Raw genomic sequence first — 12572 nt, forward strand, 5'->3', positions numbered from 1 at the left:
AAAAAAAAAAAAGAAAAGAATATTCACATACTTGAAATAATACTACAAGATTCTTCCCAAATGGCGAAATGCTTTTCTTTTTATTTAAGAGATTATAGGTCTGACTCAGGGTTGATAATTGAAAGAGGGCCCTTATTCTCTACCATCATGGCTCCTTTGGGGCTCCTATTTATTAGTTCATTTACTCAACAAACATTTATTGAGAGCTCCTATGTGACACAAACAGTTCTAGATGTTTGGGATGCATCATTGAATAAAATAGTCAAAAATCCCCACCATCATGGAGCTTATGTTCTCCAGTAGAATCTTACTGAGCTGATTTTTTCTACACATTTTTTCCAAGGGACCCCATGGTCAATGACCACTGCAAAAGATCTGTGGGCCGAATCATTCTGCTATTCAGACCCGCATAGCTGCCTATTCTGATAACCACTCTTACTTTGTTTTTGGTGGTTAGCACCACTTCACATAGAAATCAAAGTCAATTTTCAACTACAACATATTCTCTCAGGAATTATGCTTGTCTCCACCATGCCACTACAGCTAGCACCACCTGTATCAATTATTTCTTGTCACAGGAACCATCATGCATAGTCTCCCATTGCTTCTGAGTTTTTAAGTCACTTCTCCAAGGTGAAAGTTCTAATTGCTGAGTCTAGGACAGATGTCCAATTCCTTACTGCCAGAGCTGGAGAGGGGCTATCTGGCGCCCTCTGGTATCCTCGTGGGAAAGAGTACCTTCAAGACTCATGGTGAATTTAGACAGAGTGACCAAGAGGTTTTGGGAATATACACACATATTTCTGTATTGACTGAATTCTGGGCTTATTCATACCTACACATCTAGTTTACCAGGAAAGAAGCCTACATGATGTTTACTGGATCCCTGATCAGTATATGCTGGTACACTTTCCTGCTCCCCTCTCCATCTCGCCTTTTAAATCTGTAGTTCAATACCAAATGGAAAGAACTCTTTCAGGGCTCCTGTAAGATGGTGCCCTCTGGTGGATGTTAGTGAAGATTACACTTTTCTTCCCAAAACTCCATTGTAATTTGTACATTTTGTTTTTCTCCAAACCCATCTTCATTTGGGTTTACTTTCATTTGGGTCTTACTAATCATTTGGGTGATTAGGATTAGGATTGCTGTCAGAGTGCTCATACATACTGTGACATGAGGAGTACAGAAAGGCCGTCACCATCTAAAGAGCAGCCACATCTTTCCACCATTGTATCATGCCTTAGCTGTGATTCTCTGTGGCTTCATAGGCTCCTGCTAATATTTTTTTATTTTACCTAGAAGACAAATGTTATGAGATGTAATAATATTTGGAGGCATTAATCTTGTATAGGCAACGAGTTTACAAGTATTTATCAGGGCTTCAAAAGTACTCAAAACCAGGACAGGTCTAAGAGCTAACAGGTGGTTTTAGTATCTCTTCAACCTTCATCTTTGTAGAGATAATATCCTGAAATACTAATATTTGGGCTTTGATTTTCAACCTTCATATATGACTTTTCTTCTCTTTTGTCAAAGATGAGATGTCAGGTTATAACAGCAAAACAGAAAACAAAAAGTCAATTTTTAGGTTAAAAAGTACAAAATATGCTCTTGATAGCAAAAAGGGAAGGTCTGAGTAAAGTAGAAAACACAGTTTTGCCATATCAACTGGAAAGGGCATAGCAGAAAAGCAGATTCCCTACCACCCCAATCCCCAGGGCACTATAGGAGGTTCCCCAATCTGAAGGACCTTTAAGACTAGGCCAAGGCTTAAAAAAATATCCAAGGCTATGGGGAAGAAACAAGAGGATGGGACCCAGAGGTGGGTGACCAGGGCACTGCTGATTCCCAGGACCAAGAAGGAGCATGGAAGCTGAACGATGCGAACCATATTTCATTTCTAGGCTAGAGAAACCTGTTAGTCTCTAATGGAGAGTAATGTTTTTGCCTGATCATCCCTCCAATGCAGTGTAAGCCTTCCAGAGAAGTTGCCTGCTGGTCACACGCTCAAATCCCACACTCTGTGCCATCCCAAACCCCGAGACAAGCTGAGCCTCTGCTAAATGACACTGGGAAGCACTCCGTCACCCTACAATAATTCAGAATGCTTGCCAGCCCCAAAAGCCTGAGGGTGAAGGTCCTTGATAGCCAGACAACAGCCCAGCTTAACTTTTTTTTTTTTGAGACAAAGTCTTGCTTTGTCACCATTGGTAGAGTGCCATAGCTCACAGCAACCTCAACCTGTTGGTCTTAAGCAATTCTCTTGCCAGCGCCTCCCAAGTAGCTGGAACTACAGGCGCCCGCTACAACACTCAGCTATTTTTAGAGGCAGGGTCTTGCTCTCACCCAGTCTGGTCTTGAACCTGTGAGCTCAGGCAGTCCACCTGCCTCGGCCTCCCAGAGTGCTGGGATTACAGGCATGAGCCACCACACCTGGTTCCCAGCCTAACTTTTGAACAAGAAAATTAATAAGGAAGAGTAGAACCAAAACTAAAGGGTACCTCTAGTTCTCTTAGGAACTAGAAAATAAAAGGAAAACAGAAAGTTGACCCTCTAGAATCCCTGCCCATCTCCTTCTGTCCTAACTTGATGTTTTAGTCTCAATCAGGAGTGAGGGAAGCTTGGCAGATTCTTTAGATCCTGAGGAAATGAGTGGAGAAGCAGAAGGGCACAACATTTGTTACAAATCCCCAAGCCCCTGTCACAACCATCTACATAGTATTATGTGACAAAGTTAACTGTTTGTCTACCTTAAGCTATTTTCTTAACACTTTTTAAGAATATTACTGATAAAATAGTTGTGGGGATTCAAAAAGAAAAGTGCATGGAATAAATAAGTCCTTGGATTTTATTCTCTTGAAAACTATAGCAGAGTGGGTCCAGGTGAATTTACCACTGAGAAATCAATTCAGATGTGTCAGAAGAAGAATGTGACAGCCTCTATATTCAGGGAGACAGAGCTGAAGAAACTCTGAAAACAGGCGAGCCCTTTTCCCAGGGTATTCTGTTCTGTAGACCCCACAGAGGCTGAGAAGCTGGACATGGTGGACTCAATGAAAGTCTCATAGTCTCCTTTCCTCCATAGAACATGACAATGGACCCTCCTTTGTATCTGAGGTGAGTCAGCAAGTAAATAATGCCCTGTATGTAACACAAAAAGTACATAGAATCCCCCTAAACTGGAATAAGGTATTGCTTCTTGCCCTCCTCCTAATAAGGGTAGCCCTTTACAGGCAAGCTTAAGTTCAGGCCGGAAGAGATGGTTGATGAGAGACCCTTCCTAGCACCCTGAGGTAAGTATGGTAATATATCCATGAGTAAAAGAAAACAGTCAAACAGTATGTCAAATGAGTTGTCAGGTGCTAAGCACCGTGCATGGGTTTGCCTCCTTCAGATCCCTCCCCCATTTGGAAGCACAGATGTGGAAGGGACCCTATGAAGTGCCTCTAACAACTCATACCTCGTTAAAATTATCTGAAGTGAAACCTTGAGTCCATATACCAAAGTAAAGAGATGTAGCCCCCCATGGTGGGGCCAGCCTTAGGTGATCTAAAGTGTTTGTTTGAGAAGAGAAAAAAATGAAAACATTGATATTTTCCCTAATTCCTTTGGGCTATTTGGCTTATCTAGAGGATAGAGAGACAACTCCTTAGTGAGGATTTCCTTGGGCTATTGCCTCTTCTGTTGATGTCTTGCTGCTGAGTGTGTTAACCTAAACCTCATTTGGTAGAAGTATTTCTGTATGAGATTTCTGAATTTGCAGAAGCCAGTCTCTCAGATTACATACAGAGTATAACTAATGGCTCCATCCTCAGATCTCCCATGTTTCTTACTGGACATTGTGTGCAAGGTGACTGTCCATTTCACGGTGTTACTCCGCACAGTTGTAGATAACCTTTTCACCTGATAATCTGTAGCTTTCATCTAAAACATCACCTCAATTCAGCAGAAAGTAGCATGATGACTATGACACTCCTCCTCCCACAGATTTGGAAGGGTAAAATTGACAGCGGGGAATATGTTAACAGAGAAAATGGCCTGGAAAAAAGGGTTAAAAAATATTTTCCATCTTTCAAAGCCCCCTTACCATTTTTGAGAACTAAACCTACATCCCTGCTGGGCAGGGCAGTGTCCTTTGTTCTTGTGCCCCAGGAGATGGCTCAAAGGAATTGTTTGAGTGGAGGTCATGGGCTTGTCTTAGCTGAAGTTGCGATTAATCAGAACCATCCCCTGAAAAAGTTCTGTATTTCTGTTCAGAATCAGGACACTGGTACTTTGAGACAGGAGTATGACAGCCTCCTCATTTGTGGGCAAATTAATAAACTTCACTTTCCTTCTCCTCACTAAATAAATAAATGACCCCACAGAGGAAGTTGCCTTTAAGGATATGACTTTCTATATAATAAATCACAAAGTAATCAAAGAAAAAAACTCAAAAACAGTTCTCTGAGTTCTGCATATTCAAAATTACAGTACAGATTTAGTATGAACATTGATGAGATCCAGAATAAGAAAGGATGAGGAGGGGGTTATTATGATGGATATATTATTATATAAAAAAACAGTTAGTGTCATCACCCTATGTGGTGGGTGAGAGATATTTATAAACAGGACCAAAGATAGGATATAGTAAATTTATTTTAACATTTGAATGGGGGGGGGGACAGGGAGGCAGAGAGATCGAGCACAAGCAGGTCACCATTGCTGGAGTTGAGGAAAGGGAGTACAGTTTGTGAGAAGCCAAGAGTGAAGGGCACAGGTACACTCCTCTCTTGTTTCATTCACTGTTCTTCTGCACATTGCTCAGCAAATGAGACTGAGAGAAGCCAGAAGGGGGAGGGGCATGCTTGTCCCAGCAGAGTCTGGTGCCTCGGCCACCTCTGAAGGAAGTATGCCTTATAATTTTCTCCAACAGCTCCACCTCCCACAACTTCTCATCCAGATGTCCTACACTGTTCAGACAATAAGGAACCATTTAGGGCAGTGGCTCTCAACCTTTAATAGTTCCTGTGGGTCGTGACCCACAGGTGGAGAACCACTGATTTAGGTGAACATCCTGTCTTAGGCATTAACAAAAAGGTAACGATACCACAAAAAGGAGAAGCCATAGATCCAGATCATCAAAATGGCACCGAAGACCACATGCCAGCAGAAGAAGGTGGTAATAAACGCAAAGTCATTTTCATCATCATCCATCCATTTATAGCCAGAGATGGGTTTATACAGCATAAAGCCTATCTGCATCAGCCAGGAGCCTGTGATGGTGTACAAAACGGCCTTCATCATCCAGAGGAGCAGCATGTTGGGGGCCCACAGCTCAGCAACCACTACCAGCATCAGCAGGAACATGGTTTGGATGAGCAGCACGTGAGACCAAAACTCCACTCCTTCTGTGTCCTGCAGGTGAGACACCATCAGGGGCACAGAGATAAACATGCCCAGGACTTGGGCACTTTGCTCCAGAGCAACGCACCTCTGGGGTAGCAGGTTCTGGCTCGCCATGTCTACACACCCACTCAGGAAATAGGTCATGTAGAAAGTGAGATGCTGCCACGGTTTACGGTATACAAAGTTTCTCCCATGATACAGCTTGGTGATAAGCACAAAATGCTTAGGAATGGTATGCAACTCGTGGGCTACTAAAATGCAGGCACTGAGTATCTTCACCAGCCCGACATAGTACATTTGCCGTAGCCATGCCCATCTTCCTTTGCTCCAGGGATGGCGTGGTGGGTACTGGACAGGAGCATTGCATATCAAGGCCCTGGAGACCAGCCGTGCATGGTAAAGTCCATAAAAGAAGAGAGACAGCCCTGGGTACAGATGACCCTCCAAGCCTCCCATGGAGGTAAACGTAGAGCTGACCACAGGCAGAGGCAAAAAGCTCAGGGATGGCTGTTCATCCAGAGTCAGGCTCTGTAGCATGGAAGGAGACTCCTAAAGATTACTTATATCCTCTGTTCAGCCCACTGCATCCACACACAGAAAGGAAATGGTTTTGGAGGAAGCCCAAACTTATGGTAGGGTGGGTGTCATGATTTCCGTTCTGGTCTTCTGCTCTGGTTCATTGACGACCAGCTAACCTTTAACAAATGATGAAATAAGAATATTCTGTAACACAATGCCTGGGCATCTGCCATTCAAAGACTGTGCTAGAGGCACTCCTGCCTCTCTCTATTCTTACTGTACTTGACCCTGTTGCTACCTTCCTTACTTCCCTTCTGCCTTAGTCCATTGGGATGCTATAATGAAATATCATAAACTCATGGTTTATAAACAATAGAAATTTATTTCTCATGGTTCTGGAGGCTGGGAAGTCTAAGAAGAGGGTGTCAGCAAGTTGAGGGTCTACAGCTTCTCCTTTTTGTCTGGTGAGGGCCCAATTTCTCATAAATGGTGCCTTCTTGCTGTGCCTTCACATGGCAAGGCAGCCTTCTGGGGTGTCTTTTATAAGGCCACTAATCCCATTTAGGAGGACACTGCCATCATTACCCAATCACCTACCCAAAGGCCCCCTCTCCTAATATCATAATTTTGGGAGTTAGAGTTTCAACATGAATTTTGGGAGACACAAATATTTTGACTATAGCACCTCCCAAATTCACAAAACATAAGGAAGAACCCAGACAAAGCCTAGAGAACAATACAAGGTTCATCCCTTAAGATTACTCATATATATCAAACACTATGTATAAACACTGTTGTACAAACACTAGGTACAAATGTATTCCCCTACGTATGAATAGTCTTAAGAACCACAAGTAAACATATTGAATGCTCAATTATTCTGACATAATTTGAGGACTGTTGGAAAAATGTTCACTCCTAAGAATCTCTCTTTTGGGCTGGGCGTGATGGCTCACACCTGTAATCCTAGCACTCTGGGAGGCTGAGGCATGTGTATTGTTTGGGTTCAGGAATTTAAGACCAGCTTGAGCAAGAGCGAGACCCCCATCTCTACTAAATATAGGGAAAAAAAATACTTAAGCAAGAGGATCACTTGAGCCCAAGAGTTGGAGGTTGCTGTAGCTATGATGATGCTATAGCACTCTACTCCAACAGATGGAGACTTTGTCTCAAAAAAAAAAAAAGAAAAGAAAGAAAGAAAAATTCTCCCTTTTGAGAGAACTGAGAAGACACAATCTCAGATTGCTTGCTCTAGGTTGCAACAGTGTTTTACCAAGCTAAAAAGAAGGTGAACAAATTCTACCCAGAAGTACTAAGACAAAATCTCTTGGAATGGTGTTTTGCAATAAACACTTCAATGAACACTTCCAGATCATGCTTATACAGGTAAAGTGTCCTGAATGTGAGATACCACCAGGGGGACCTAAATTTTAGAAGCACTAAGTAAAATGTGAGTACTGGTGAGAAAGAGAGTCCAGTATGCTAGTTACTTAGTGTGGATTTGTCACCAAATATTTTCCCTCATGAAGTAAGCATTTAGTTAGAAAGTAATGGTCATGCCAACTAACCAAGTACAGAAAATGTCTCAAATTTCCTCAGAAAGATCCTACAGATTTCCATTTTGAATTGTTAGTAAATTATCATTTGTTGCTGTTATGAATGTAATTACTATTTTATTTTATAATTTTATTTTATAATTATTATTGATACGAGAAACTAAAATTTTGTGTTGACTTTCATATTAATCATCTTGTTGGATTGTCATATTGTTCTTACTAATTTTCAAGTGATTTTAAATAAGCATATTATCTGCAAATAATAAGTATTTCCATTTCAGTATATTTTTGTCTTCCATTTGTACATTCAGTATGATTTCATATATAAAATTCAAAACCACACGAAATGAAATAACAGGGCTGTGCCTGTGGCTCAGTCAGTAGGGCACCGGCCCCATATACCGAGGGTGGCGGGTTCAAACCCAGCCCTGGCCAAACTGCAAAAACATAGCCAGGTATTGTGGCGGGTTCCTGTAGTCCCAGCTACTCAGGAGGCTGAGGCAAGAGAATCGCCTAAGCCCAGGAGTGGAGGTTGCTATGAGCTGTGATGCCACAGCACTCTACCGAGGGCAACAAAGTGAGACTGTCTCTTAAAAAAAAAAAAAGAAAGAAACAAAATACCATAAAAATGTGTGAAGCTATAAACAAAATTCAGGAAAATGGTTATTTCCAAGAGGGGAAGGATGAGGTAGCTTTGAGAAGGACACACAGGGCCCTGAAAATAATGACAACATTCTTCTGGTCCTAGAATTAGTGTGAACACAGGAGTATTGACTATATCAAAACTCTATATGGTTCACATGTATTCTCTGAGTGTTATTTTGAATCTACTCAATATTATTTATTTAAAGAAAACAGAGGAGTAGGGCAGCGTCTGTGGCTCAAAAGGGTAGGGTGCTGGCCCCATATGCCAGAGGTGGCAGGTTCAAACCCAGCCCTGGCCAAAAAAAACCCCAAAAAACGGAGGAGTAAGAAGAAGCACTTTATAGATGGGTGAGGCTTGATGGCTGATGAGTCTATTTTTAGGGTAAAGAGGTGGAAAGACAGTTGTTTGCAGAGGGGCTCACTCCACCACATGCCCAAATGAGGTAAGGCATAGGGCATCAACACCTACTGTACATACCATTCTACAACATGCTTTTTTTGTTCACTCAGTCATATAATGTGTTGGAGACAGAACATTTGTTATGTAGAAATATTTCTTATTCTTTTTAATGCTATTTTCTTCATCCAGTACCTTATGGATGATCATGTTGGCCTATCTGATTTTTTTCTATAATGCTCAGTAAATATTCTTCTTTAGGGTAGATGGCTGTAACTGAAATTTCTGGGTCACAGACTATTCCTTTTTTTTATAGTGACAAATCTCTCTTCACAGTGGTGGTCCTAATTTCTTACTCACCCTCACAGCCATTAATCAACAACTCTCTGGATTTTCCTTCCTAAATGTTTGAATGTTCCTTCCAAAACTCATGCTGAAGTTTAACTGCTATTGTGGAAGTATTAAGAGGTATGAGCTTTAAGAGGTGATTAAGTCACTCTAATCCATTTGGGCAGCTCTCACAAATGGATTAATACCATTATTATAAGAGTAGTTAGTTATTGTGGGGGTGAATTCCTGAGAAAAGGCATGAATTCAACCCGACTTTCTGTCTGATGTGCTCACTCACCGTGTGTGACTTCCACTGTGGGATGGCCCTCACCAGATGGTGGCACCATGCTCTTGGACTTCCCAGTCTCTGAAACTGTGAGCCAGATAAGCTTCTGTTCTTTATAAATCATCCAGTCTGTGCTATTCTATTTATAGCAGCACAAAACAGACTAAGAAAGACACCAAGTTAACTTTCCAGTTACTTCCTTCCACTTTATCCCCACCCAGTGCCCTTGTTCAGGTATCATCCACTCTATATTACTGAAACATTTCTCAACTTAGTTCCAGTCCTCATCCATTCTTACCCACCTTGCAGACAGGTGAGGTTTGGGAATAGAGAGCTAATCAGGACTTTGGCTAACTTAAATTCCTCAGTGGTATCCCATTGCCTTGCAGATAAAATCCATGCCTTTAGAGAAAGCTTCAAGGCTGCTCATGCCTCAGCTTGGTCTCATTTCCAGTCCATTCCCAACATGTGCTGTTGTCTCCAGGCTTATCAGAAGCTCCCATTAATCGTTCTGTTCCCTACCCCTTCTCCCTCTGGGAAACTCCTCTTCCTCCTTTCTCCTTCAAGGTTCAGCTCAAACACTCCCTTCTCCTAGCTGGGCAGGATAATTCTCTATGCAACTTATACATAGAACCTCTACTATTACACTTGTTACATCATTTCATAGCTGTTTATTTACTGCTAAATCTTCAAAGTCAGATACCAAGCCTTGTTATCTTTCTCTCTTTAGACTCTAGCTCCATCCCTGGTAGTGAGTGCCCAATGAATGTTTGATGGATGAGTAAGTGAATAAACTATCAAATAATCTCATAGCCTTTACCACAAAATACTTTATAATCTAGTTATGAAGACAGAACAGATACATACAAATAATGCCAGGTCATTAATGCTAAGTGCTAAATGCCAAATAAGTTGAACAAATGACTAGAACTATGTAAATAAAGAATAAAGAAAATTGCTCAGTCCAACTGTAGAATTAGGGCAAAATTAGGAGAGATAATTATTCCCTATTAACCAATGGAGAGTCTATAATGTGTGAGCTCAATCATTATCTTTAACTCTTTATTTTTAAAACAGAGATGCAGAATGAAAGGGTGTGAGTAACTTGGCATAATTATAATTTCTTGGCCCGAATAATCTTTTCAATGACTTCTTATTTCATTTTTGTTACCACTAAAAAGCCTTTGTCAATGTTTTTCCTTATCACCTTTTCCTCATGGAAATTTAATATTTTGCTTGTCCAAAGGTACCAGGAGCAAAGAGTTCTCACCAGTGAGCCTCTCCTATCTTTATCCAGAGAGGAGAGAGGGGAAGGGAGGGAGGGGAGAGGAGAGGAGAGGAGAAAGAAGGAAAGAAAAGAAAGGAGAAAGAAAAAGAAAGATCTAGCCCATGGCCCTGCCTGAGCATTGCACTCACTTGGGGCTCTCCGGGCAGGAGGGCTTCACAAGCTGTAGGGACAACCCTGACCCCCTCAGCATTTGCCTCCTGCTAAGCTGAGGTGCTCCTTGCATTTCCTGTTGACTGTTGGCTTGTGACAGAGCATATCACCTTATACTCTGTTACAAACTAACCCGCTAACCATGTGACATCCTGGGTCACTCTTCTCTGGGCATGAATTCCCCAGTCCCAACCCCATTCTTCTCACTAATAGCCATGATGGACGGGATGGTCCCACTTATAAGAAGTAAATATTGGATGAGTGTGAAGAGCCGTTCCAAGGAACCAAGGGTTTATGATACCAACTAGGATGCTAAAAAGAAACCAGCAGCTGGTGGACATTATTGGGAAAGTGAAACCTGAGATCCGGCTGCTGAAGGAGAAATGTAACATGGTCAAAATGTGGATACAGATCCTGATTCCCAGGATGGAGATGAGAACAACTTTGGGGTGTCCATTCAGGAGGAGACAGTTTTCTTGCAAAACTAAGAACTGTTAGGAGTGAAGCTGCATCTTTTCTGGACCGGGTTTCTAGATATTATATTATAAGAACCAAATTGTTTTTTTAAATATCTCAGTATTCCCATATGGAGGACTGTTGTCGCACCATGACAGAGATTGATGAGAAAGAATATATCAGCCTTTGGCTCATCATATCAGAGCTGAGGAATCAAATATGTCACTCTACATGACATGATCCTGAAAAATATCGAGATCAAACAGCCCCAGAGCAGCAATGTAGAGACACTGTACTGAGGCCAGGGCTAGGGCCAAAGGACTCTGTGAGTCTGGATCAAGACCAATATTGCTTTGGTTTGTTACATGACTATTGTGATGGGGAGACTGGCTGGAAATAGTAATCGTAGCTCTCTGTTTTTAGTTAGTCTAATGAAACTCTCATCTAGTTCTGGGATATGTTTACCTATTTTTTTAGGCCTCAGGCACTCTTCTATTTCCTTCCCTAATAACCCACACCCACCCCATTCTAATTTCTGGAGAACTCTAGGTTTGTATATGCAGGATGTTGGCCCAAGAATGCTTATGTTTTCTCTCTTCTTCCCTCTCCCTCCTGTGTCTTGGGCTTTGTGCTTTCTTCTTTTTGATGATGCATTGGTTAGAAGCAGAAGGAAGTGGAAGTAAAGTGCTAGGTGTTTTTTAGGAACTGGGGTGACATTGGGACCAGTTTCTCTCATCCTCAGGTCAGATTAGTGTCTCTCTCCTCTTTCCCTCCCAGCTACTTGGGAGGCTGAGGCAAGAGAATTGCTTAAGCCCAAGAGTTGGAAGTTGCTGTGGGCTGTGATACCATGGCACTCTACCCAGGGCGACATAGTGAGACTTTGTCTCAAAAAAAAAAAAAAAAAAAGAAATGTTTTAAGGTGCTCATGACCCAGCACCTACGCCTTATCCTCTGAGGGCTCTTAAATTTCATGACTTTCCTGCCACCTGCTACCCCTCAGAGCCGCTGTAGCCAGACTCTCCTATCTGTGAGCACAGAAGGCTTCTTACCAGAGATGCCCTTTGGAATCCAGTCTCCTCATGGCCCTTGATCATGCTTGTGTAAGGCAATCACCATTGCAGACCCCAGAAAGGGAAAAGGTTGGACTCTTTTTTTCATATTTTAAATGATGGCCAGGTTATTAAAGCCAAAATGACCTGAAAGGAAAAAAATCACATTTGCATACAAAAAGAACACCCCAGAAACCTTAGCCCACTCCATTCCAATTCAACAAATGTATATTAACAACTTACAATCAGACAGACTCTGTGCCAAAAGCTGGTTTTACAAAGATAAATAAAACACGTTGCCTACCTGTAAGGAACTCAAAAGTAGTTTGAGTTGGTCACTCCGAGTGTCATCCATAGGCCACCAGTCTCAACATAACCTGGGAGTTTGTTAGAAATGTAGAATCCCAGGCCCCATTCCTGACTTATAGAATCTAAATCTCTATTTTACCAAGATCCCCAGTTGATTTGTATGTATACAAGTTTAAAAGTATTGGTGTAGAAAAGACTC

General features: G+C 41.8%; 1 protein-coding gene and 1 pseudogene across 1 annotated transcript; one reads left to right on the forward strand and one right to left on the reverse strand.

The window, feature by feature from the left end:
• Positions 1–5061: 5061 nt before the first annotated feature.
• Positions 5062–5844, reverse strand: LOC100963066 (transmembrane epididymal protein 1A-like). Its single transcript, XM_003785799.1, has one exon. The coding sequence runs from the start codon at positions 5842–5844 to the stop codon at positions 5062–5064; it is 783 nt and encodes a 260-aa protein (XP_003785847.1).
• A 4356-nt stretch (positions 5845–10200) lies between these two features.
• Positions 10201–11314, forward strand: LOC100963386 (annotated as a pseudogene).
• Positions 11315–12572: the final 1258 nt, after the last annotated feature.

This window comes from Otolemur garnettii, unplaced genomic scaffold (assembly GCF_000181295.1).
Source record: "Otolemur garnettii isolate 467f Iridium unplaced genomic scaffold, OtoGar3 scaffold00016, whole genome shotgun sequence".
In the NCBI taxonomy this organism is placed as follows: domain Eukaryota; kingdom Metazoa; phylum Chordata; class Mammalia; order Primates; family Galagidae; genus Otolemur; species Otolemur garnettii.

What these genes read in the sequence shown, in the direction of transcription:
- LOC100963066 (XM_003785799.1), bottom strand. Translation starts at nt 5,844, where the DNA reads ATGGGAGGCTTGGAGGGTCATCTGTACCCAGGGCTGTCTCTCTTCTTT.